This window comes from Stomoxys calcitrans, chromosome 4 (genome assembly GCF_963082655.1).
Source record: "Stomoxys calcitrans chromosome 4, idStoCalc2.1, whole genome shotgun sequence".
In the NCBI taxonomy this organism is placed as follows: Eukaryota; Metazoa; Arthropoda; class Insecta; order Diptera; family Muscidae; genus Stomoxys; species Stomoxys calcitrans.
This window is the reverse complement of record NC_081555.1, coordinates 176,020,653-176,046,521: the sequence shown is the minus strand read 5'-3', so window position 1 is coordinate 176,046,521 and position 25,869 is coordinate 176,020,653. Positions and strand designations below refer to the sequence as shown.

Below are 25,869 nucleotides of genomic sequence, written 5' to 3'. Positions count from 1 at the left end.
GCGACATAGTCAAATTTCGTAATTTTTAAATGTACATGTGAATTAAATGTAGCGAACAATGACAATCAGCTGTTTACAAAAATCAATATTTTAAAATTTTGCAATTTGTTTGTGTATAGATATTACTACTGCCTAGGAATTCAACAAAAACACCTGTTCCAGTGCCCCCATTTAACTGGAACCCATCCGTGTAAATAGAAGGACAGGAGAAGTTCGGATCGCTCCCAGACCAAAGCTTTCCCTCCGGGAAGGTAAACTGTAGGTCGCCATCAACGAAAGATCCGCCCAGCACACAGCCCTTTGCAATCACCAATGCCAAGTTGTCGTCCCAAACCACCGACCTTCCGCAGAATAAACGTATGCCCGAAATCTGAAGTCATGTCCTAGACTTCCTCAGTCAGAAGGCAATCCTCAACGCCACGCTCTCCACGTATAAATGCAAATATCTCAGAACGAGTATCGCATACTCCTCCTCCCCCCGATATCAGCACCGCCACAATACCCTGTACTCTTTCCATCATACCGCCTAGACTCAACCTCTCTAGGGCCCGATAACGAACCAAGCATCCATGTGTGAAGGATCGTTCAAACCACAATAGTGTATATCCAGTGAACTGTCCCTGATCTTAGCCCCCAACTGCTGCCACCGTTGAACTCTGTCCTCGACGTTCCTTCTCAATTTCTGCTCAAAAGTTACTCCCAGCTACGCCCAGAGAGCGGCAGCTCACTACTTCCAGGACCGGTCCGTGAATTCGCCATAAGTCCTCCTTCTGATGAACAACACCAGCTCTGCCTTTCTGAGGTTTATGCCAAACCCATTGGCCATCGCCTATCTAGGCAGAAAGTCCTTCCTTGTTGACGGTGTGGATGGCGTTTTCTCCATCCACGGATCTCAGGGATGGAAGTAAAACAATTTTATGTCAAACAAAACAGACTTAGACATGGCCAAACAGCCAATTCAACGCCAAAAAAGAATATCCATGGCACCAAGATAGTTTTCTGTATTTGATGTCATGAGGATATGTTTTTATACCCTCATTCATAGGATGGGGAGGGTATATGGGGGGATGGGGTACACTAACTATGGTTCGAATCGGTTCAAAACCTGATAGAGCTCCTATATAAATCAATTTCCTGATTATACTTCTTGAGCCTTTAGAGGGTGCAATTTGGCTGAAATTTGCTCAATTACTTCTCCTATGACATCCAATATTCATACATGCCAATTTGACCTGAATCGGACTAAAACCTAATATAGCTCCCATATAAACTGATCTTCCGACTGCACTTCTTGCACCCCCCGATGGCGCAGTTCTTGTCCGAATTGGCTTTATATATAAAGCAATAATTCTTTTTTTCAATACTACAATAGTTGAGTAATCTATTGCTTATATTTTAATACATATTTGAATTAAGTGTTATTCCTACTGCATCTGTTCAAAAGCATCCAAAAAACTCAATGACTAAACACAATCACCCTCCAAATACAGGGTGGCTGATGAATATTGCTACAATGATGAATATTGCTACATTTTTTTTTCGGTGTATGGAATACATTTTTCTTTTATTCATGTTAAATTAAATTATTAAATTAATTATTAAATTATTATTAATTAAATTAATTAATTAATTAATTAAATTAATTATTAAATTATTATTATTAAATAGAAAAAAAGTTATTACATTTTTTTTTGGTAGCGGCTTTCATCAGCCACCCTGTATGACTAAACTTTGACAAACCAACTTATTTATAAACCGGCAGTAATTGGTGATATAACTAATTGATCAATATGATTACCATATGAACTAAACAACTAAAAATCATTTTTTAAGTGATTTATAGAAGATTATACTCCGCGTTAGACGTATTGTTGATCCGAAGAGCCAAGTCCAAAGGATTGTGATGAAATTTTAAATAAATCCTAGCCTCTCTTCATGTCATTTATTTTAAAAATATAGTGTAAAAATACCTGCGTAATTAATAACAACCTAAATTGTTGTGAAAGCTAAGACAGAAATAATTTAACTTCTCAAAACTTGACTTACTGTCTTTGGAAAAATTCCAAAACCAAATGAAACATCGTATAAATGAGTACCGCAAAAAATAAAACTGCAATTGTTGCAACCTTTGACGACTACATGTCCAAATTACAAACACACACAAAAAATATTTTAAAAATAAAATAACAAAACAACTTCAGTGGACACACAAAACACAATACATCACAATAAACACATGAATTGAACAAGATCCTCAAGCTAAGATAAGATCACACTCAGCTTATTAACAATGTGGTATATTACACACATGAACCGGTATCAAAGTCATCCTAATTGCTTATCTCAGTAGCTGCGACTGCTGGAACTACGGCTGCTGCTGCCGCTGCTGGTTGTCTGGTTGACTTCAGCAACAGTTGCAGCCATAATCTATTGCATTCGGCCAAGGGGGAAAAAGCTAAGGCTACATGCTTAAGTCACGCTTTTCGAAAGTCGGTGGCAATTGTTGGCAGAGACCGGGTTCAACAAACCCGGGTAGGACATATGAGGGGTTGTAACCTTGAACCACTATCAGGTAGTTGCTCGTTGAGTACTTCCATGCATTTGTAACTAATCTTTTATCAGCTTTTGAGGCACTCTTCCAATGCACTAAACTTAACCACAACTGTACTTGGAGTTTGGGAGTAGTAATGAGTGCCTTCAGGTCTTGATTTCTAGATCTCGTGCTACTACCAGAGGGTATAATATACTACGTTCATAATAGCTCATCAGTAGATGGTTGTAAAAAAACACAACAATTGTTGTTAATATTGTCGTCCAACTGTGTTGTCATCACATAATGTTATAAATTATACATAAAGTGGCTAGAAAAAACAAAACTTTGACAATTGTGCTAACAATCCTTACAAACAATTTCACAATGATGTACTTTTTATGGGCTGACTAATGCAAGACAATTTTAAACAAATAAATAGTTAATTAAATTAAACGGCTTGCTTTTTTTTTGGATGAACAGATAATTTAGTTTAGAATTAAATTGTGATGATTAATTTGATTTTGAAAAATTTCTTCTAATTTGCCAAGAAAATGAATGATGCCTTTTCTGACCGTCTTTGGCGTTTAATATCCGGTTTATATCCTTCAAAACCATCTAAACCTTTATTCAGTGGAAGTTATCTTCTCACTGCTTTAGGTCTTGCACTGGGTAACATAGCCGTGTATTCTCTATTTGAGCATGAGTAGTAAAATTCCACATTTTCGCAAATTCACCCACGAACATTCCATTCACCAACAACGAGGATACATCGTTAAAGTCAAAGAGTGCTGTCTGATTCCATTTTCTAGCTGAAAGATGAGGGATATCCTTTTTATAGCCGGCATCACATAGTGAGAAGTTTAACAAGGGTTGCCTTTTATATATCGGGATTGGAGAACACAAAAAAAATATTTACCATCGAAAATCGTTTTATTGTTTTCTATATACTTTTGCATGTGTTTGAACCAATTGTCAAAGCAATGTACGTGAAGATAAAGTTAACCTTAACTAGTAGAGACACAAACCAATTAAATTTTCAGCGTAATGTTAACACGTTAACAGAGCTCTGTTATAAAGTTAACAGCAAATATTAAATAATAAAAAAATGATTTTAGCTCCAAATTCCGCAAAAAAAAAAACAATAAAAACCCAACGTATATGACAAACGCTTCCAATTTCCCAAAAAATATTAAAATTATGTAAATATTTACCATTATCACTTATATAAAACAACTCTTCTCACGATTGCTATTCTAGATAAAGATGAGTCTACTGTGGTGGACAGAAAAATAGTGTGTCAATCACCGCTTGGTGATATTGGCCCTATCAGAGCAATTTCACTTTAGAGAAAGATGAGCCCAGTGTGCGGACTGAAAAATAGTGCATCAATTACCGCTTGGGGATTTATTATATGTACCAAAGGCTTTCCAGAAATGCTTTTAATTATCCCAGAGTATTGAAAAAAAAAATATAATGGCCATTTTCGATTGTATTGGCCATATCAGGGAAATTTCACTTTAGAGAAAGATGAGCTAAAAGATAGTGCGTTAATTAGCGCTTGGGGATTTATTATATGGACCAAGGGCTTTGCACAAATACTTTATCCGACCCCAGAGTATTGAAGGAGAAAATATATCGGTCATTTTCAATTGTATTGGCCATATCAGAGCAATTTCACTTTATAAAATGAAACGCCCACTTTAGCGGACTGAAAAATAATGCAACAATCACCGCTTAGGGATTTATTATTTGGACCAAGTGCTTTCTAGAAATGCTTTAATCGACACCCAAAGTATTTAAGCATAAAGGATATTGCCCATTTTCGAATCTATTGGCCATATCAGAGTAATTGAACTTTAGAGAAAGATGAGCCTACTGTGACGGATTGAAAAATAGTGCGTCAATCACCGCTTGGGGATTTATTATACGGATCAAAGGATTTCCAGAAATGCTCTAAATGACCCCCAGAGTATTGAAGGAAAAAAGATATCGGCCATTTTCGATTGTATTGAAAAGAAAATTTCACTTTAGAGAAAGATAAGCCCACTGTGGCGGACTGAAAAATAGTGCGTCAATCACCGCTTGGGGATTTATTATATGGACCTGCTGGCCAAAATAAGCTGTTGTTTGAGGCCGGTTTATTGGTTTTAAGTATTTCCAATTTTGCACAGTGGTGCACGCAAAAAATAGTCTTTAAAAATTAAAAAAACTTTGCGTCATTAGCTATTGTTTGAGGTCGGTTTCATTGTCCTAAGTATTTCCATTTTTGCACAGTGGTCCACGCAAAAATGATTTTGCGAATATTGTGGCTGGTTTTTCCAAGTTTTTGTCCAAAATTCAATAGTGCAATGATTATATGGAATTAAGTCTGATATGAATTAGAAACTAGACTTTATAACCTTTGGTTTGAAGTCGGTTTCATTATCCTAAATATTTCCATTTTTGCACAGTGGGCCATGCAGAAAGATTTTTCAAATAGTGTGACTGGTTTTTTCAAGTTTTCTCCAAAGTTCGCTAGAGTAATGTTTATTTGGAATTTAGTCTGATATGGATTAGAAACTAGACTTCATAAGCTGTTATTTTGAAGTCGGTTTCATGGTCCTAATAATTCTCAAAAAAGATTTTTCTAAATAGTGTGGCTGGTTTTTCCAAGTTTTTGTTCTTCATAAGCCGTTGTTTGAGGTCGGTTTCATGGTCCTTAGTATTTCCATTTTTGCACAGTGGTCCACGCAAAAATGGTTTTTCGAATATTGTGGCTGGTTTTTCCAAGTTTTTGCCCAAAATTCGATAGTGCAACGATTATATGGGATTAAGTCTGATATGAATTAGAAACTAGCCTTTATAACCTTTTTCATTTCATTGTCCTAAGTATTTTAATTTTTGCACAGTGGACCATGCAAGAAATATTTTTCAAATAGTGTGGAGGGTTTTTCCAAGTTTTCCCCAAAGTTCAATAGAGTAACGATTATTTGGAATTAAGTCTGATATGGATTACAAACTAGACTTCATAAGCAGTTGTTTTGAAGACGGTTTCATGGTCCTTATAATTTTCATTTTTACACAGTGCACCACTCAAAAAAGATTTTTCAAACAGTGTGGCTGGTTTTTCCAAGTTTTTGTTCTTCATGTTGTTTGAGGTCGGTTTCATGGTCCTAAGTATTTCCGTTTTTGCACAGTGGTCCACGCAACGATTGTGGTCCACGCAACGATAGTGCAACGATTGTATGGAATTAAGTCTGATTTTCAAAAAGTTTGTCTGGTTTTTCCAAGTTTTCCCCAAATTTTGCTAGAGTAACGATTATTTGAAATTAAGTTTGATATAGAGTAGAAACTAGGCTTCATAAGCTGTTCTTCATGGTCCTAAGTATTTCAATTGTTGCACATTGTTTTCGTTTGAATGTCTTTATTTTTTAAAAAAGTTGAGTCTACTTTTTTCATAAAACCATTTTTTCAATTTTTTATATTTTGTTGTACGTTAAAATACTGGTGGATAATGTTACCGTTATGAATGTTTTGATACATTTAAAGAAGTATTAATTTGTTTTCAAAAAAATTTTAATTATTTTTTTATTTTTTTCAAAAAACTACTTTTATTTTTTCCTAAAAATGTTTTTATTTTTTAAAGAATGTTTAGTTTAATTTTTAAAAAAAAAAAAAATTTATTTTTTTTTTTTTTCAAATTTTATATGATGAAATATTTTTGTTGACTTTATTGCTCTTCGAATATTTTGATTTTTTAGGATAAATTAATTCGTTTTTTTCAAAAAATTTTCAATTATTTTTTTATGCAAAATAAAATTTTGGTTTAACTTTTTTACTTTCAATATTTTTTTTTTTAATTTTATACAATGAAACATTTTTGTAGGCAATATTGTTTCGAATATTTAGATTTTTTTTGAAGATAAATTATTTTTTTTTCGAAAAATTTTTGAATTTTTTTATGCAAAATAAAATTTTGGTTTAAATATTTTTTTTATGATATCTTTTTGAATTTTTAGTTTGTTTTTCCCGATAAAATGGTTTAAATTTTTTTTTCTTGAATAACACTTTTGTCGAAAAATTTCTGATATTTTTAATATATACTTATTTTTTAATATTTATTTATTTTGTTTATAAAAAAGTTGAATTTTTTTATTTCATTCCGATTGCCTTAAAAAAGGTTCAGTCAAAACTATCTCAACTTGTTGATTTAATGTGTCAAACCTTTGATTTTTTGTTGTCGTTGTGTATCGGCATTGTTTGCTTAACATTTTCACCTGCAAAAAGTTTACGTTTGGAAATTTTATGAATATGTGCATCCCCTTCTAGTCTATGGAGGTGAGGGGAGGTCGCCAAATATACCCACACACTTGTTTGACTTGCTAAAATAAGTTGATCGCCCAATCATTCAGCCAATCACCAGCCTTAGGAGAAAAAAGAGGGGCGTTCGTTTTTATCATTTAATTATTCCAAGTTTATTTTTTGTCGATTTTTATTTGCCAATGCTTAAAGACGAGCGCTTATTGGTTGTTGGAATTTCTTCAAAACGAAGAAAAAGTTAATGGCCTATAAACAAAGAAAGTCATTAATGCTGAAAGAAATCGATTGACCAGAGAAAATATTTTGAATGAAAAACAAAACGATTTAAATTCCTAATGGACACATTTAAACTCAAACGGGAGCTTTTTTAATTCTATGTTTTTTAGGAAATGGGTAAAGCTTGAACTATTTTGTATGTATGGTCATAAACTTTTAATTTTAGTTTACTTTTCTTGTTGTTGAACAGCTAGATTTGAGATCGACGCGGCTTTTTTGAGCTTTGGCATATTCAATGACGATGTGTCAAATGTTGGGTCATTTCTAATGGCTTACAAAATGGCGGGAGATTAAAAGTTAAAAAATCATAAAGCCGTTGTTTTTTAAGATTGTCTGTGCGCATCTCACCAACAAGGCCAAATACCTTAAGGGCTAATTGGAACTAAAATTGCCAGGTGGGGCCGCAGCGGGCACATGTAACCTCTTCATAGGGCTCAGTTGTTTGTCGAGGTCCATGAAAGAATCAAAGTAGAGCTTCACACGCCCGCCTACCGAATGCCTGGGCTTAACTGTCTGTGAGACTTTGAAAGAGGAAATGTTGAAACAACATTGGATTATATGTGAGCATTTTTCTATAAGAGATGTCGTTAAATGACCCTCCATTCGACTTCAAATGTAAAAAGGAAGTTTGTATCCCTCTTAGAAAGCTACTCTCAGATGGATTAACAATCCTCATCTACCCACTAACAATGAGAGGTGCGATGGTGGAGAATGATTTTAGATTTAGAAACCTAAATGATGAAAAACCCCTATTTCGAACATCTGAACTCAACGCTATTAGAGCAACAACAAGTACCCCTATGGTCAACTTGTTATACTCAGGCAAGTAAGCAGCTATTTTTGTTTCTGCACTGAGGCCTAAAGTATGGCTATTATTTTGGTCACCGTAAGTGTTTTTATTTGTTATGAAAAATATTTTGGTTGAAACTTTTTTTTTATTTTTATTTTACTCGTTAGATTTAAATGGTTTTGTTTTTAATTCTAGCAATTAAATTTTTTTGTGCTAATATTTGTCCAATTAAGTATTTTATTTGGATTTAACCACGAGTCCCCCTTTGTATGACATCATCTCAATTCAAGCTCCCAACTCTCTATACGACCTATTGAAATAATACGAAATGGTGTAGAAGTTCTCATATTTGCCATGGGTTTTACCTATATTTAAATTGTTATCGAACAAAACGGAAGCCCAACAAAACCAACATCAAATATAAATCAAAGAAATACCCTCGATCTAATTTATACGACATTTTATAGATACAATAAAATTATGGGATTTATTTTTACGCGAGAATTTTCGCACATGTTTTTTTGGTTCTTGTCTGTCTGTCTGCCTATCTGCGGCAGAGATTAAGATTCGTTAAGCAAAAGTAAAATTTCGGTCTGTTGAAATCCATTCAAGAGCAAAAAACATTGAATTTGCTCTTCGGCCTTCGTCACTACTCTCTTAATATACTCTTTTCTATTTTTGAAATCACCAAATAGCTGCTTCCCATTCACCCCCTAACAAATCAACAAATGAACAAGTGTCTGCTTTTTTTTGGGTTTATTTGGCTCTCAGTGTCTGTCTGTCTGTATATGTGTGAGTGTGTGTTTTTATTTGTGAAGTATACCACTCGGGGCACATCGTTTAAAGATTTTGTTATTTTTCAGTTCAACGATGATCATCATGCTACTGATCAATGATCGGGTTTTGCAAACCAAACAAAGAAAACAAAAACAACAAGAATTGGTCAGTCAATGACGAGAGCTCTTACATTCGAGATTTTTTTGGTCGGCAAACGAATCTAAATGAGTGGGGAAGATTCGCAAAATCAAAAACACGATTGTCTATCTCATTGTACTCGTATGTTTCATCATAGCAAAGAGGGGAAGTGCGTTAACATACAGATCATATCCGCCTCCCTTCCACGTGAATTAATTGAAAATTACTAGCAATTGGGTTGCGATAGTATTTTGATGAATTTGTGTGTTTCAATGTGTGTACGTATTTTGTTTGATTTGTCGTGCGACTCTAACGATAAGAGTATGGAAGAAGAGTAGTGGCACTTGACTGCAACGTCAACAATGACTGACTACCGACTACTACATAAGAATATTGAAAGCAATCGTGCGGGTATCTTAATGGGAATCTCAAATAATCATACGAACAGTAGCTACAACAAGGGCAATAACAACAACAAGAACAAATTTTTAATAACTCTTAACAGCGAGTAAGTAAAAAAACAACTGAGGAACAATGATCGGTTGAATGTTTAACGAAGAGGCTGTTGTGAGAGACCCAATATCATTATATCAGCCATAGCCAAGCACAGTGTTATGAAAAATCAAACACACAAGCCAAACACCGTCACACATTTTCACACATACACAAAAACATGCATAAAACGCATCCCCTGCGTTTAAAACATTAGAGATTTTTTTGACACCAATGGCTATGGAACGCTCATATTTTGATAATTTTTTTGTCAACTTTGACGCTCTGTCAAATTAAAGGGCTTAATGATGTCGTGATTATTGGTGCGTTCTCGTTACGGTTTTTATGTTAGTTTGATGTACTGTGGTTTTAGTTGGTTTAAACAAACGGTTTTTACAAACACTAGTGAATCTTTAGTTATATGTTCGAAATATCGATCTGCTTACCTTTATAATATGTAAATATCTAACCATTTCCGTCCGTTTCGAAATCACGATAGCCTTAGAATGAATGAAGATAACCGCTTGAATTTTTAATTAAAAATTGTTAGTGATGCCGATCCTTGATAATTGCAAATGAATCATATCTGTTCAGATTTGGATGTATGTATGTAGCTCCCTTATAAACAGAAAGTTTAATTTTTATTAGAATCGGGTTTAATATAAAGTACGTGAAGTATGCATTTTGCTTTTTACATCCATACCATATACCTTCGATACAGCCCAGATAAGACCATAGATATAGCGGTTTGACTTCTTAAGTCACTAAAAACCTCTGATACCTTTGTTCCTTTTTGATGAAATTTCATACCAGCGTTGCCAGTATTTGGGATTTCTCTCCAAATTGGGGATTTATTTTCGAAAATGGGGACGACATTTTTGACTTGGGCCTTGCGAATTTGGAGAGAAAATTGGGGATTTTTTGGGCAAACATTTTCCGTTCAAAATTTTGTTTGTACCGTCACTATTTTTTGCAATAGTTTTTGATAAACATTTAGAGAACGAAAATCGGTACAATTTACACCAAGTTATACTTGCAGTGTTTTATTTCTACACTATATAACCGTATGAAATCAATAACTATTCATGACAACTTTTCACTGAAATTCTATCCAGAAGATATAACTTGCACATGATAAGATAAAACAACGCAGCAACTGTTCCAATGAAATATTTAGTCGGTTTGGCCGTCTGTAAAAGTTATTTTTGCCGAAGAAATGAATTCTAATTTAAAAAAAAAATCCTTCAAAATTGTTTGGGGATTTTTATTGGGTATATTCACTTGAAATTGGGAGTTTTTGGGGACAAGGGAAGGAAATATACTTTCTATGTTAGAGATAGAATTGGGATACATTAACTTTGTCATTTTGTTAGTAACTCATCGAAATACATATCTGATACCCTCTTAATCGTCTTAATTTAAACATATTTAAGTGTCTGTCTGCTGAAAGGAGCTATATTTTGAAGAAGTAAAGTAGATATTCTTCTTATTTAATAAAATCGTTTAAAGAACTTGTCATCACTCTTTTATTCATCCACTGAATTGGAATCAAATCTTACCTTATTCAAGCAAACTTTTTCTAAAATATCTCCATTGTCATTATTTGGTTAATCAAAATAAAATTAAAAAAAAAAGACCATTAAATAAATTTATTTCCAAACCACTGTTTAGCTTCTCACTCAAATTCGAATAAAGCCCGAATGCTGTTGTCGTTCAATGTCGTTACTTCGTTTTTATATTGGCGCACGACAGACTTCATCTCCCCATAGGTATGCGATCTGTCATACAGTAGAGCTGCTTGTATGTATGTGTTGTTGCTGTTGTTACTATTATTGTTATTATTGTTTATCTTATCTGGTCTCAGTCAGCGACCTATGAGAGTGATTACTGTTTGCCAGGTACTTGCTTACTTGGCTGAGTGTGGTGTGGTGTGGAGTGGGGTGGGTAAGTATGTGAGTGTGTGTGGCTGTGTGCAGCATTGATTGGTTTAATCGTTGTCGTTTAACAACATTATCATAATCAACATTGTTGCTGTTGTTGATGTTGGAATTGAAATTGGGCGATTGTTGCCCGTCATCATCTTCATCATCACCCCCACAACGATCGTCACTGAATCGTCAGCGGCATTCTAGCTCATTCAATCGCATGTTTTTATTTTACTGAAACTCAGAGAAAACAAAACTCAGAGATTATTTTAAAATTCAATTGATAAAGTAATGAATGAATAATCCTCATATGGATTTGTTTCTCTCTTTGAAGAGTCCCCACTGTGTATTTGTGTAAGAGAAGAGAATAACGTATTTGGGAGCTAACTAGTGCGTATTTTTGTTTGTTATGTTTTGGGGTCGATTTCTCATTATTCTTCTCTCTGTCCCCCAATACGGGAGAACATTATTGATGATCGTAAGCAAGCAGATTTATTCTATCTCTAGCAAGAGACTTTTTTCACTGCGGTGCCGGTCACAAGTGTCTCAGTTGTCCGCGTTTTTTGTTTTTAATATCGGTGTATTTGCTTTCAAGCGATAGTATTCATTGAAACCTCTTGCTACCTACCTACCTACCGATCTACCTACCGAATAACTAACCAGAGACATGACTGTGTTCATTTTCCTTCGTCTTTGCGGTTTGTTTTAAAATTCCGTCGGTATTATAAAATATAATAAAATTAAAAAAACTTAGTTCATAGTTAAACGTAAGAACAACAAGACAAAAATATAAAAATATAATTATAGATGTGTAAAAACAACAAAGTTACTTGTTTTGTGTGTGTGTCTTTTTTCTATAAAAAATTAAAGCTGCTTAAATTTGCTAAATTATGTTCAGTTGCATTAGTTCTGATTGAAAAAAAAAAAATCATCAAGTGTTTTGAAAATGTTTTTAAAAGCCTCTAGATTGTCATTTTCGGTTTTCGAAAGAGTAATAAATTATTTAATTATTTGTGATTTCGTCTCAAAAAAATTCACAGTTTTATGATTGTTAAGCTACGTGCTTGGTGGTTTGCGTTTCTGTTGTTAAAATATCTAAAAATGTACATATATACTAAATACCTATTTTTGTGATTGAAATATAAATAAAAAATGAAAGAAAAAAACTTAAATACCTATAGAAAAAAAAATTACCAAAAAGTTTCTAAAAGCAAACCGTCTTAATACGCATTTACGGAAATAATAAAAATTACCAAATTAATTGATTCTAACAAATCTTAAATAAAATTGAAAGTGAAATACATAATGGATCTGTGCCCGAAAATGTTCCAAAAATTACGAAATTCGTCTAATAGATTATGTTTATCTTCGTGTTGCTGATCGGAATCAACCTTAGCTTGCTTAAAAATCTTTAAAAATTTGAAATGGAATGCGGGGATAGATTATATGGCTTTTGAATTTGACATTGTGAAAAGGCAATGCCATTAAAAATATAAAAAAACAAAATAAAAGATAACATTTTTCGGTATTTTTTTCTTTAATATTGGTTCTAGAATGAATCCTCTCCATAGAAATTGCTGATGTCTCGAATTGCTTCTCCCTTTCTGGTCGCCGATTAAGTGCGAAAGAATGAAGTTTTTGAACAGAGCGTTTTTTTAATAAAAAGATTACTAGATTCAAGAAAGGTTGTTGAAATGGTTAAAACACGCATTACGTATTACTAAAGAATTAACAAAAAACATACAAAAATATATTGGAAAACATTGTCCAACAAATACTTGAGATAAAATACTTGGTAGGTTTCAATCTACGAATTAAGTGACGGCCGTCGGCTCCTTGCGATGCTATAATATGGGTTGGATGATCCCAAAAAAGGTGATTTAAAAAATCAAGTATGGATAGGTTTAAGTCCGCCCAATACAACCTCTGCGTTTTTTTTTTTTTTTTTTTATTTCTTTAATATTTTTTTGTGGATTGTTTCGAATTAATTCAATTATTTTAAGAAATATTTTATTCTTTAATTTGAATTTTATGTTTATAAATTATTTTTTTATAAATTTATGTTTTCAGTTGTTGTTTTGTTGTGTTTTATATATATATTTTTAATATTTACTTATTTATTGTTTTATTTTATTTAAAACTTTACTATAATTTTTTTCTTTTTATTTTATTTTTTTTTTTTACTTTTTTTTTATTTTTTATTTCTTTTTTATTTTTTTCTATTTTTATTTTTATTGTTTTAATTTTGTATTGTATTTATTTCTTTGCTTTATTTTTATTTATCTATTTGATTTTGATTTCTTTTTTTATACCCATCATTGAAGGATAAGGGTATATACATTTTGTCATTCCGTTTGTAACATATCGTTCCATTTGCGACCCTATAAAGTATATATATTCTTGATTGTCGTTAAATTCCAAGACGATTTAGCCATACCCGTTCGTCTGTCGGTTGTAAACGCGCTTTACTTTACTTTAATTCCGACAACATGACCTAGCCAACGCAGTCGTTGTATTTTGATACGTGTAACTATGCTATCGTCGTCATACAGCTCGTGGCTCATACGTCGCCTATATTCTGCAGTAACGCAAACTGGTCCATATATTTTACGAAGAATCTCTCTCTAAAAATACTCCAAACACTGCCTCATCTGCTTCCACAAGTACCCATGCCTCAGAACCATAAACAACACGGGTAGTATCGGTGTCTTGTATAGTGTAATCTTCGTCTGTCGAGAGGTGTCCTTGTTCCTAAACTGCTTACTTAGTCCTAAGTAGCTTCTGTTTGCCAGTATTATTCTTCGCTTTATCTCAAAACTGGTGTCATTCGACTCGGTTACGGCGGTGCCAAGGTAGATAAGGTTACTGACTGTCTCAAAGTTGTGGTTCCCAACTTTCTCCATTTTCTTTATCTGCTATCGTCGTCATACAGCTCATACAGCTCGTGGCTGATACGTCGCCTATATTCTCCATTAGCGCAAACTGATCCATATATTTTACGAAGAATCTTTCTCTCAAACACTGCCTCATCTGCTTCCACAAGTACCCATGCCTCAGAACCATATAACAACACGGGTAGTATCAGAGTCTTGTGTAGTGTAATCTTCGTCTGTCGAAAGGGAGGCCTCTTTTCTAAACTGCTTACTTAGTTCAAAGTAGCATCTGTTTGCCAGTATTATTTTTCGCTTCATCTCAAAACTGGTATCATTAGTTTCGGTTACGGCGGTGCCGAGGTAGATAAAGTTACTGACTATCTCAAAGTTGTGGTTCCCAACTTTCTCCATTTTCTTTATCTGCTCGGTTGTGCAAGGCTTTTTGGGAGTTGAAACCATCCATTTCGTCTTATCTCCATTTACTGCCAGACTCATTTTCACTGACTCTCTTTCGATTCTTACAAAGGCTGCATATATAAAATTGAGGCCCTTTATCATTGAGCGCAAAACTTGAATCGAACTGCACTCATTGATATGTGAGAAGTTTGCCCCTGTTCCTTCGTGGAATGTTCATGGGCAACATTTGCATTTGCATATCCTCCAAAGCCAGTGTTGGTATTGTAGGAACAACATTTTTGTAGGAATTTTAAAAATTGGACCACAAATGAAGATTTGGCAGCCCGAACAGTTTTTCTAAATGCCTAGGTGACCAATTTTAGGGGCCTTTCAAAAGGCGCCCGAACCACCTGGGGCAATGATCTCGATAACACCTCAGCTTAAACCATTTCAAATTTCAAAGAGTTATCCTTATCCGTTCTCAAATGACATATATTTTTACTAGTTTTTTCGATTTTCTACCACTGTGCAACACTTGGCGTCAAATTGTTACATCAAGTTTGTCTCTACTCCTAAACACCTTTCATTTGATACCTATATTGTCCCAGTTGGTGAACATGTCCGTTTGCGTTTAAAAAACCACGAAATATGGTCCTGAGACCCAACAAAGTATATATATTCTTGATATTCTTGAGACTTTCGAAGGAATAAATCTAGGCGCTTGAAATTTTGCACAAATACCTCTTATAAGTGTAGGTCGGTTGGGATTGTTGTTGTTGTTTTTGTAGCAGTGTGTTATACACTGAGGCGGCTGCCCTTGCCGATGAAGAACTCCATCGGGTCAATCCGGTACGTACAACCGGCTGCCATTAAATTGTTGGGATTGTAAATGGGCCATATCGATCTTTGTTTTGATATAGCTGCCATATAAACCGACGGCACAATTCGAATTCGATATGGCTGAAATTTTGTATGAAGTAGTTTGCTATGACTTCCAACAACTGTGCTAAATATGTTTCAAATCGGTTCATAACCTGCTATAGCTGCCACATAAACCGAACTCGTATCTTGATTTTTTGAGCCTCTAGAGGGCACATTTATTATGCGATTTAGCTGAAATATTGCATGAGGTGTTTTTTTTTTACTTTTAACAATTTTGCCAAGTATGGTCTAAATCGGTTCATAACGTGATATTGCTATGGACCAATCTCCCGATTATACTTCTTGAGGAGGCGGAATTCTTATCCAATATGAATGGAATTTGTACAACGACTTTTCCTATGACCTTCAACATACGTGCCAAACATGGTCTGAACCGGCCCATAATCTGATATATCTCCCATATAAACCGATCCTCCGATTGTACTTCTCGAACCCCAATCTCTCGATTAAAGGTTTTTGGACCATAAAAGGCGCATTTATTGTTCGATGTCGCCGAAATTGGGGACAGTGAGTTAAGTTAAGCCCCTCGACATATTTCTGCAATATGGCAAAGATCGGTCCAGATTTGGATATAGCTGCCATATAGACCGATCTCTTGATTAAGGGTTTTGGGCCCATAAACGGCGCATTTATAATCCGATGTCGCCGAAATTTGGGACAGTAAGTTGTGTTAGGCTCTTTGACATTTTTCTGCGACTTGGCCCAAATCGGTCCAAATGTGGATATAGCTGACATATAGATCGATATCTCCATTTAAAGCCTTGGCCCCATAAAAGGTGCATTTTTAATCCGATTGCACTGAAATTTGACACAGTGACTTATGTTAGGCTTTTCGACATCCTTATATGGATTCAGATATGTTTATGTTTATTGTAGATATAGCTACTAAAAAGACCAATATTTTGTTATACCTAATTGAACAATGACTTGTACTAATTAGTATTTGTTCCAAATCGGAACATATTTCGATATAGCTGTTATGGGGTCATAAGGTACAAAATTTTCAGCGGATTTTGGCGAAAGGTGGTTTACATATATACACGAGGTGGTGGGTATCCAAAGTTCGGCCCGGGCGAACATTACGCCTTTTTACTTGTTTATTATTGTTTTTTATTATTATACCCACCACCATACGATGAGGTATATACCTATCTAGTCATGCCGTTTGTATTAAAAAATATATGTTCTTGATCGTATTGACATTCTCAGTCGATCTACCAAGGGTTTTTATATGGAGTTATGTATAATTTGTTTGGTATTTATCAACTTTTTTTCTTAAGTTTTCTCCATGAAAAGAAGAATATCACAACTAAATTTGCCCCCTTTTGAAAGGTTTACTCTAATCATTCACAGTCATAAAAAAAGCTGCAAGGAGTAGCTTTTCACTAATCATATCAACTAGCAGAACAACAACAGAAAAGCAACTTGTTGCAGTCTTACAGTTATTTTCAAGCACAGTGTTTTACGTCAATGAATCTATGGTAAATGAGATTGAGTTTTTAGAGTTTAGTGATATCAAAAAAAAAAAAAAAAAACAAAAAAAAAAAAATGACAATCCTACCTACCATCGAGAAAACCTAAATAGAATTTCAGTCTCAATGGCCTACTTGAAAATGGATTTTTTTTGCCTCTTAAGAAGTTTTAAGTTTCTTCTAAACTTTTATAAAAGCAAATCCCTAAAATTTTGCTTTCACTGTGCCGTCTGATGGAAATCCATAATAAAAGTTGTTATCGATTGATGCACTTTCAAGGTGTACATCCTTGTTGTCTGTCGGTCGGTTGTTGGTTTTTTTGTTTGCTTTATTTTCTGGTTGTTTGTTTCGATTGTCGTTATCGAAAAAATTTGCTCGCTTTTAACGAAATGCCACAGCGCCATCACAAATTGTACGCATGTGGTGTAAGTAGCTCAGACAAGCAACGGTCAAGCTAACTGATATTGATACACATTAAGGTGGCCCTCATTAGCAAGGATTAAAAAATTTAGATATCAGCATATACTGAAAATCTTGCATTCAATGGAAAATATTATTGCAATGTTGTTGTTTTTTAAAGTTGTAAAAATAATGTAAAATTTCATTTTGGCTAACATTTTATTTATATATACTGGGTGTTTTTTTTTAACATCAAGGAACTCAGATAGATATTCGAATCGGATTTGGAATTAAAAATTATTCTAAGTTATTGAGAGAAACGCTCCGCCAAAAACCTCTCGGGGGTCTAGTTAAGGTATTTGGGAGTCCAGTTAAGGTATTTGGGAGTAAATTACCCATTCATTATTTTTTGGAGCCATGAGCCTAGGAAACCGCCCAACGCTTCCAAAACGTTTCAAACGTACATGGGCGAACTCGACAATATGCTACTCAAATAAAAGGTGTACGGAGTGGAGTATAAACCTGATATTCAAATTTGAGACAAGTGTCTGGCAGCCGCCCATTGCCAAACAAATATTCAGGTCGATCGGGAAAGTAGGACTATAATGAAAAGTCTTTGGAAAAAGAGAAATAGAGAGCAAAAACAAAGCAAACGTTTATGAAATCTTGAAATTTTTTAATATATCAACGCGATATTTTGCTCTTCATACAAGTACGATTTTATGCCATGGGTCTTTGAAGCCCACACCGGTGTAAGACAAAATTAATTTATTTTCCAATATAAATTTATTTTTTTAACACATTTTTCTTAGACAGTGTTTTATACCCACCGCCATAGAATGGGGGTATACTTATATAGTCATTCCGTTTATAACAACTCGAAATATTGATCAAGGACCCCATAAAGTATATATTTTCTTGATCGTCTGGAAATTCTGATTGAAACTAGCCATGTCTGCCATCCGTCTGTCGAAATCACGATAGCGGTCGAACGCGTAGATCTGCCCGCTTGAAATTTTGCACAGATACTTTGTATTGAAGTAGGTCGTAGGCAAAGGCAAATGGGCCATATTGGTTCAGATTTGGATGTAGCTCCCATATAAACCGATCTCCCGATTCGACTTCTTGAGCCCTTACAAGACGCAATTATTATCCGATTTAGCTGAAATTTTGCACGTAGTGTTCTGTTATGACAACTGTGCCAAGTACGGTTCAAATCGGTCAAGAACATGATATAGCTCCCATATAAACCAATCTCCCGATTCGACTTTTTGAGCCCTTACAAACCGCAATTATTATCCGTTTTGGCTGAAATTTAGTGTTCTATTATGACTCTTAACAACTGCGCCAAGTACGGTCCAAATCGGTCTATAACTAGATATAGCTCCAATATTTTAGCAGAATCCATGGTAGTGGGTTCCCAAGATTCGGCCCGGCCGAACTTAGCACACGTTTTTTTTTATTGTTTTTTGTTGATTTTTTTTGTTTATTAATTTGTATTAATTATTTATTTGTTTTAATCAATTATTTATTTTTATTTTTTAATTTTTATTAAATTTTATTTTATTTTTTAAAATTTCAAATATTTTCAACAAAAAGCTAATTTCTTTTAAAGTAAATAGAAAAGTTTTCTATTTCTTTCATTGGAAAGGCATGCTTTTACCATTGCACTGCTCACTAATTGGTGAGTAGGTGGAAGCATGTAATCTTTTGGTGGCCACGCAAGCTGATGAGGCCCTTGGCAAAGGCCGAAATCGCACGTTTAAAACACCACAGAAGCTGCGACTCTAAGTGTTTTTATTGTTTTGCTTTTCTATTTGAAATAGAAGCAAGAAATAAAAACACATTGGTGTATGCTGGTTAATAAAAATAAAAAATAAATTTATTATTTTTTAATATAAATATTTTAGTTTTTTTTTTATAATTTTTCCTTTATTATTCTTTTTAAGATATTTTCCACATGGATTTTTTATTTTAAAAATAATATTAATTTTAAAAAATAAACTTTTTTTATTTCTTTTATTTTTATTTTTTTTTTTTTTCAATTTTAATTTTTATTTTTATTTTTGTTGTTGTATGAATTTTCATCATTAAATAAAAAATTTTCATCAATTCATCTCGTTATTTTTAAATTATTTGTTTTTTTAATTTTTTACATATTTTTTTTCATAGTATATATTTAATTTCATTATTTATTTGTATTTATTTTTACTTTTATTGCTTATTTTTATAAACTTTTATTTAGTTTTTTTATTTTTTAAAATTTTATTTTTTTTTCGACTAAAAGCGAAAGAAGAATTTATTAAAAAAAAATAAAGACGATTTTTTAAAAAAATGTTTTGCACTTTGAATAATTTTTTGAAAAGTTTTTTTTTTAATAATTTTATAAATTTTTAAATTTTCTTATATTTTTGCTTTATTGTTATTTTTTATATAAATTTTTCAATGATTTTTGATTTAAAATTTTTTTTAATAAACAAAACTAAAAATACATAAGAACTTAAAAAAAAATTTTAAAATAGCCATTTGAATTGATGAATATTTCTAATTTAATAGTGACAATTCGTAAAAAATAATATTAAAAAAAAAACTAAAGTAAAAATATATTATGGTGAAAATTGGTAAAAAAAATAATATTCGAAAAAGAAGAAAATAAAAACTAAAATAAAAAATATTTTTTCTTTTTTGAATATTATTTTTTTACGAATTTGCACCATTAAATTAGAAATATGTATCGATTCAACTCTTTATTTTAAAACTAATTTTTTAAATTTTTTGTGTATTTTTATTTTTGTTCATACTATTTATTTATTTATCTATATTTTTTTTTGTTTTTATTACTTATATTTTTTTCATTTTATTTTTTTTTTTTCAAGTAAATGCGAAAAAACAATTAATTTAAAAAAAAACAATAGAGAAGGTTTTAAAAAAAATGTTTTGAACTGAAATTTGTTATAATTAAAATTATGCCATTTTTTATTTTTTGCTTTTGTATGAATTTCCATCATTTAATTTAAGAATTTCATTAAAATTTGAAAAAAATTACGTTAATGATGTAATCAATATTTAAATATATTGTGAAATTTATTGAAACTTGGGTTTTCCTAGAGATTCTCCTCTTTTTTTTTGTTTGATCTTTAATAATAAACTTTTATTACTTTACTTTATACATTGCTCTTAAATCTTTTCTCGCAATCAAGGAGAAGTGAAAAGACCAAACAACAAAAAAAAAAAAATATTTGCCATGCAGTGACCTCTTCAAGGACACACGCTACCTTAATGTTGATGCACATAAACCATGCATCGCAGACTACAGTTCCAACAACAGTAACAGACAGTAACTCTGATCTGATTTTTCATTTCTGGTCTGTTGTCGTAGTCTTCAACAACATGCTGTCACCTTGTCCCCCCCCCCCAAATTTTATATGAGGGTAAATGGAAGGTGGTAATACTGCCTTACAACAAATGCCACCATCCTCATTACGTTCCCCCATGCATGCTGTTGTGCAGATGAAGATGTGAATGCGAAACGATTAAGGAATGAAACATTATTGAGATATCGTCTTCAGATGACTTCAATTCGGTTGCCAGCAACAGTTTTACTTGAATTCATATCGCTTCAGTTGTGGTTGCTTTCGAGCCTTCATGAAATGAAGAGCCAATGAGTGAGTGGATTGAATTGGACTTTGCATTCGGGTTTGTTTGTTGTCGTTGAAGAAGTGAGTGCTTTTTTTGTGTTATTTTTAATTTGTTTTTGTTTTTAACAAATATATTATTTTAGTTTTGATTGTAAAATTTATTGAAATTGCTATGACGTCCAAACTTTGCGTAAAGTGAAATTTGTTGAAGAGATAAAACTTTGTTTTTATTTTTATTATTATTTTTTGTTTTTGTAACAAAGAAAAGACTTTTACAAAATTTAATAATAAGAATAAGAATATGTTTGTGTAAATATTTATTTGTATTTAATTTAAAAAAAGGATTTTTTACAAAACAAAATAAAAATAAAAACCAGTTTGCTTCAGTGGGGTGCTTTTGAAGGGTGTGGGCTTTATTTGTATCGCCAAAGGTTGATTGGCAAACAGAAATGCGGGAGAAATATAAAACAACAGAATAATATTGAATAAATTATTTGTTGTTTGGCTTTGACTTGATCTCATTACTTGAAATTGCGATAAAAAAATTTTTTTTTTCGTAAAATCTGAAAATTAAATAAAATACAAAAATATTGCCAGCTGCTATTGAAGGCAAATACTTATCAACAATTCAAAAACTCACTCACAAACTGAGGAACACAATCGAAATTTAAAATTTGGAATACTAAATAAATTCCGAACAGAAACACGAGATTAACACGAGTTTAATTTTTGAAAGATAACACAAAACAAATATTTGATTTTCTCCGCTGAAAATAAAAACAAAACAAAAATCCAAACAAATGTAATAAGAAAACAAAAACCAACAAAAATATTAAATGCAACAAAATAAAAATGTTGAAAATCATATTTCCTACTTTATTTAGCCAAAGCATATTTTCATATTCCAAAAATTAAATATCAAAAATTTTAATTTATATACGCACATATAAAATAGACAACCAAATGTTTATAACTTAAATAAAACAGCAATCAATTACCAAATAAAAGTGAAGAAAAAAAGAAAACAACTTTAGATAGAGAAAAACAAATCAACATATACTATCATAAAGAGTTACACACACACACAACAGCACTATGCGTTTCACTTACAATCAGTATAACAATGGCTACGATACCGGCTACCGGATACCCTCCAAAATGCATCACAACAATGGCAACAGTAACAGCAACAACAATGGTTACAATAACAGCAACAATCACAGCCACCACAACAGTAATCACAGCAATGGCAACGGCAACAGCTATTCAAATTCCATTGCCTATTATCATCCGTATTATAAAAGTAATTTTGGTAAGCTGAGATTAAGAAAACGATAAAAAAAAAAAAAATAATAAAAAAATTAAATTGTTATACTCGTATATAATTACAAGGAAATTAGTATTTTATTTAATATGTATATAGACATTTGAATTGTGAGTGTACGTCAAAAGTAAATTGTTGAAAAAGAAATTATGTAAGCCAAAAACGAGGTGGGCGAAAGTTGAAGAGATTTTTGTCGGATTTGAGAAAATTTTTTGGTTCATTTTAACAAACAAGTTAAAGGAAGTGGAATAATGGTTTTTCCCCAGTGTTTTTTCCTAGACACCCAAAGTGAAACTTTACACTATTTACGAAAATTAATCATTTTTACCTAAAACAAGTAAAAGAGCGTTAGTTCGGCCTGGACGAATCTTTTATACCCTTCAACATGGAACGCAAGTTCTTTGTCCGGTATCTCTTTGTAGGCAAACAAATGATTATGGATAAAAATTGCCTTGCTATTGGAGCTATCCTCGACAAATAATTATATATGCATTACGTAAAATTTCTAGGTTAGGCTGAAAAGAGAGGGCGGATATTAATCCGCCCCATGCCTCTATGGACATAGACTTAAGCTAGTCATCGGCTTCTAAATATTGAAAAAGTAACCTCGAAAAACAAAATCTTAGTAACGAATTCCGTGCTGCTTACAAAATCCTTAATTGTTGTCCATGGCACGCCCCTAAGTTGGTTCATGTCTTGTATTGTGTCCCTACCTAAGTGCCGGTATCTGTTAGCCGCGAAAGCCCGGCAATGTCAAAGGAAATGCTCCAACGTCTCATCATCTTCCCCGCATGCCCTACACGTGCTATAACTTGCCCAACCGATTTTACATAAGTGTGCTCGTTGTCCTATGATACCGAAAGCTATTTTGACCTCTTTCGTACTTCCTTTCAGTAATAGCCTCGTCTTCTCACGATCTGGATTTTCGCCGTCTTCCGAGCGTTTCGCTGTTCCACAGGATTACATGCGCATTATTCGCCCACGCCCTTAACTCAAATTGCGTCGAACCGAAAGGCCTTCACTGGCAATTCCTTTGAAAGTTAGCGTGCTTTTGACAGACAGACGGACGGACGGACATGGCCTGATCGACTTAAAATGACGATCAAGAATATATATACTTTTGGGGTTCTTTGACGCATATTACGAGGTGTTTCAAACAGAATGACGAAATTGGTATACCCCCTCCTATGGTGGAGGGTATAAAAATTAAGGTATATGCCTGTAAAATTGAAAAATAAGATGGAATGTAATTTTTTTTTTAAATATATATACAATTTTGAACTGTTTTTACTTTTCAAAATTTGAAAACGGCAGAAAATATTTGCTGTTTAAGCAACAATTTACTGCTGTCCAAATTTCAGCAGACACTCTGCTGTTTTAGCAAACATTTTTGCTGTTTTTACTAACAAATTTCTATGAGTGTAGTAACTACAAATTTCAACCAATCTGCACGTTTTGACATGTGTTGTTTTGTTATTGATCTTAACTAATCTGCAATATTTCATCAAATTGGGTTCAGATTTAGATATAACTCCCATATATATATATATATATATATATATATATATATATATACATATATATATATATATACATATATATATATATATATATATATATATATATATATATATATATGTACGCCCGTTTTGCACTTAAATGACCGTAGTGACAACAATTTTCCTACGATCTGTTAAGATTTAGATATAGCTTTCATATACATATATCTATTGCCTGAATTTATAATTGTAGGATAGGTGTAGGATATTATATAGTCGACTCCGCCCGACTTTAGCCTTTCCTTACTGGTTATATGTGATTGGTGTTTGTGATTACTAAATTGTAAATTTATTATACCCTACACCACTACTGTGGTACTGGGTATTATAACTTAGTGAATTAGTTTGTAACACCCAAAAGGAAGAGAGATAGATCCATTGATAAGTATACGGATCGACTCTGGATCACTTTCGGATTCGATTTAACTATGTCCGTCTGTCTGTCCATGTTAATTTGTGTACGAACTACAAGTCGCAATTTTTATCCGATCGTCTTCAAATTTGGTATGGGTATGTTTTTCAGTCTAGAGACGAAGTATATTGAAAATGGAAAAAATCGGTTCAGATTTGGATATAGCTCCCATAGATATGTTCGTCCGATTTGCAGTAATACTGCAATAAAATGGTTATTTGTTAACCGCTTTTCTCGAAATTTGGCGGGAAGGATTTTTCTTATGACTCTCGAAATTACTGGTGAATTTCATAGAAATCGGTTCAAATTTGGATATAGCAATAAAATGGTCATTTGTTAACCGATTCTCTCAAAATTCGGCAGGAAGGATTTTCTTATGACTATCAAAATTACTGGTGGTATTTCATGGAAATCGATTCAGATTTAGATATAGCTCTCATATATGTATATATCGCCCGATTTTTACTCCTAGAGCCATTGCACGCGCATCTATTGACCAATCTTCCCAAATTGTACAACGCTTTCCTCGACGACTTCCACAATGTCTATGAAGTTTGCTCGAAATCGGTTCCGATTTAGACATAGCTCTCATATATATATTCTCGTCCGATTTGCAGTAATTTTGCAATCAAAGGGTCATTTGTTAATCGATTCTCTCGAAATGTGGCAGGAAGGATTTTCTCTTGCTTCATTACTTTATAGATGAATTTCTTAGAAATCTGTGCAGATTTGGATTTGGCTGTCATATACCTTTATCGCCCGGTTTCACTTCTAAAGTCACTGCAAGAGCATTTTTTGACCAATCGTGCTAAAATTTTGCACAACGCTTTTCTCGACGCGCACCACATTATCAAATTTTGGGTAATTTGGAATAATATTGTCATTTGTTACGGTTCACAAATGACAGCATTATTCCAAATTACCCAAAATTTGATAATGTGTGTTATTACAATTTGAACATATTTGCCCGAAATGTGACACGGATTGTTTAATAACCCATCTGAAAACATCCGGCGAGGTCCATCGAAATTGGTTCAGAATTGGACATAGCTGTAAGGTATTATAAAGTCGGCACCGCCCAACTTTTGCCTTTCCTTACTGGGTTTTTGTTTACTTAAATTCGATTGTATTTTACCAACAATTATATTTGAACTGCAAGCTTATTGCTCAGTTGTTGACAGTACAACTCCACCTCATAGATCACAATATTACCCCTCTTTTATTTACAGTTTGTTGATTTACTTGGTACCATAATAATTACCACTTTCAATTTATCTACAGTACATCATATTTATAATTACATTGGCATGAATTTTAACACTTGCTCAAATAATAATTATTAGCACCTGTCATAACTTCATGCGTTCATGCATAACAATTGGATGAGCCCCATGCGAAACTACTGTAAAAGGCTAAACTTTATACTCAACTCTACCACCCACTACAGTTGTGATATCTTAATATATTCTATTTCACTCCAGTAGATAGATGCCAAATAGCAATATTCTGTTAAGAAGCAGCTGGGTCACTCATCTGTTCTGACGATCGTTACATTAAGGAGCAGCGGGGATACTTGTCTCATGTTAAAAAGAGTGCTGCAAGTTTTTGGCTTTATGAACCTTAC

At 33.1% G+C, this 25,869-nt stretch overlaps 1 protein-coding gene across 6 annotated transcripts in view; it reads left to right on the top strand.

The window, feature by feature from the left end:
- Window positions 1–25,869, top strand: part of LOC106088410 (uncharacterized) — a 151,454-nt gene that overhangs the window by 49,532 nt on the left and 76,053 nt on the right. For 2 of the 6 annotated variants that reach the window (XM_013253922.2, XM_013253916.2), the window contains exon 1: window positions 22,031–22,262. The exons of 1 other annotated variant lie outside the window; for it this stretch is intronic. In XM_013253922.2, the coding sequence (XP_013109376.1) occupies window positions 22,046–22,262 (217 nt within the window). In that variant the 5' untranslated portion in view covers window positions 22,031–22,045. Of the gene's footprint in view, window positions 1–9,029; window positions 9,092–9,205; window positions 9,322–22,030; window positions 22,263–25,869 lie in introns of those variants that run through there. 3 more of the 6 variants (XM_013253921.2, XM_059366346.1, XM_013253918.2) reach the window with 3 other exon arrangements.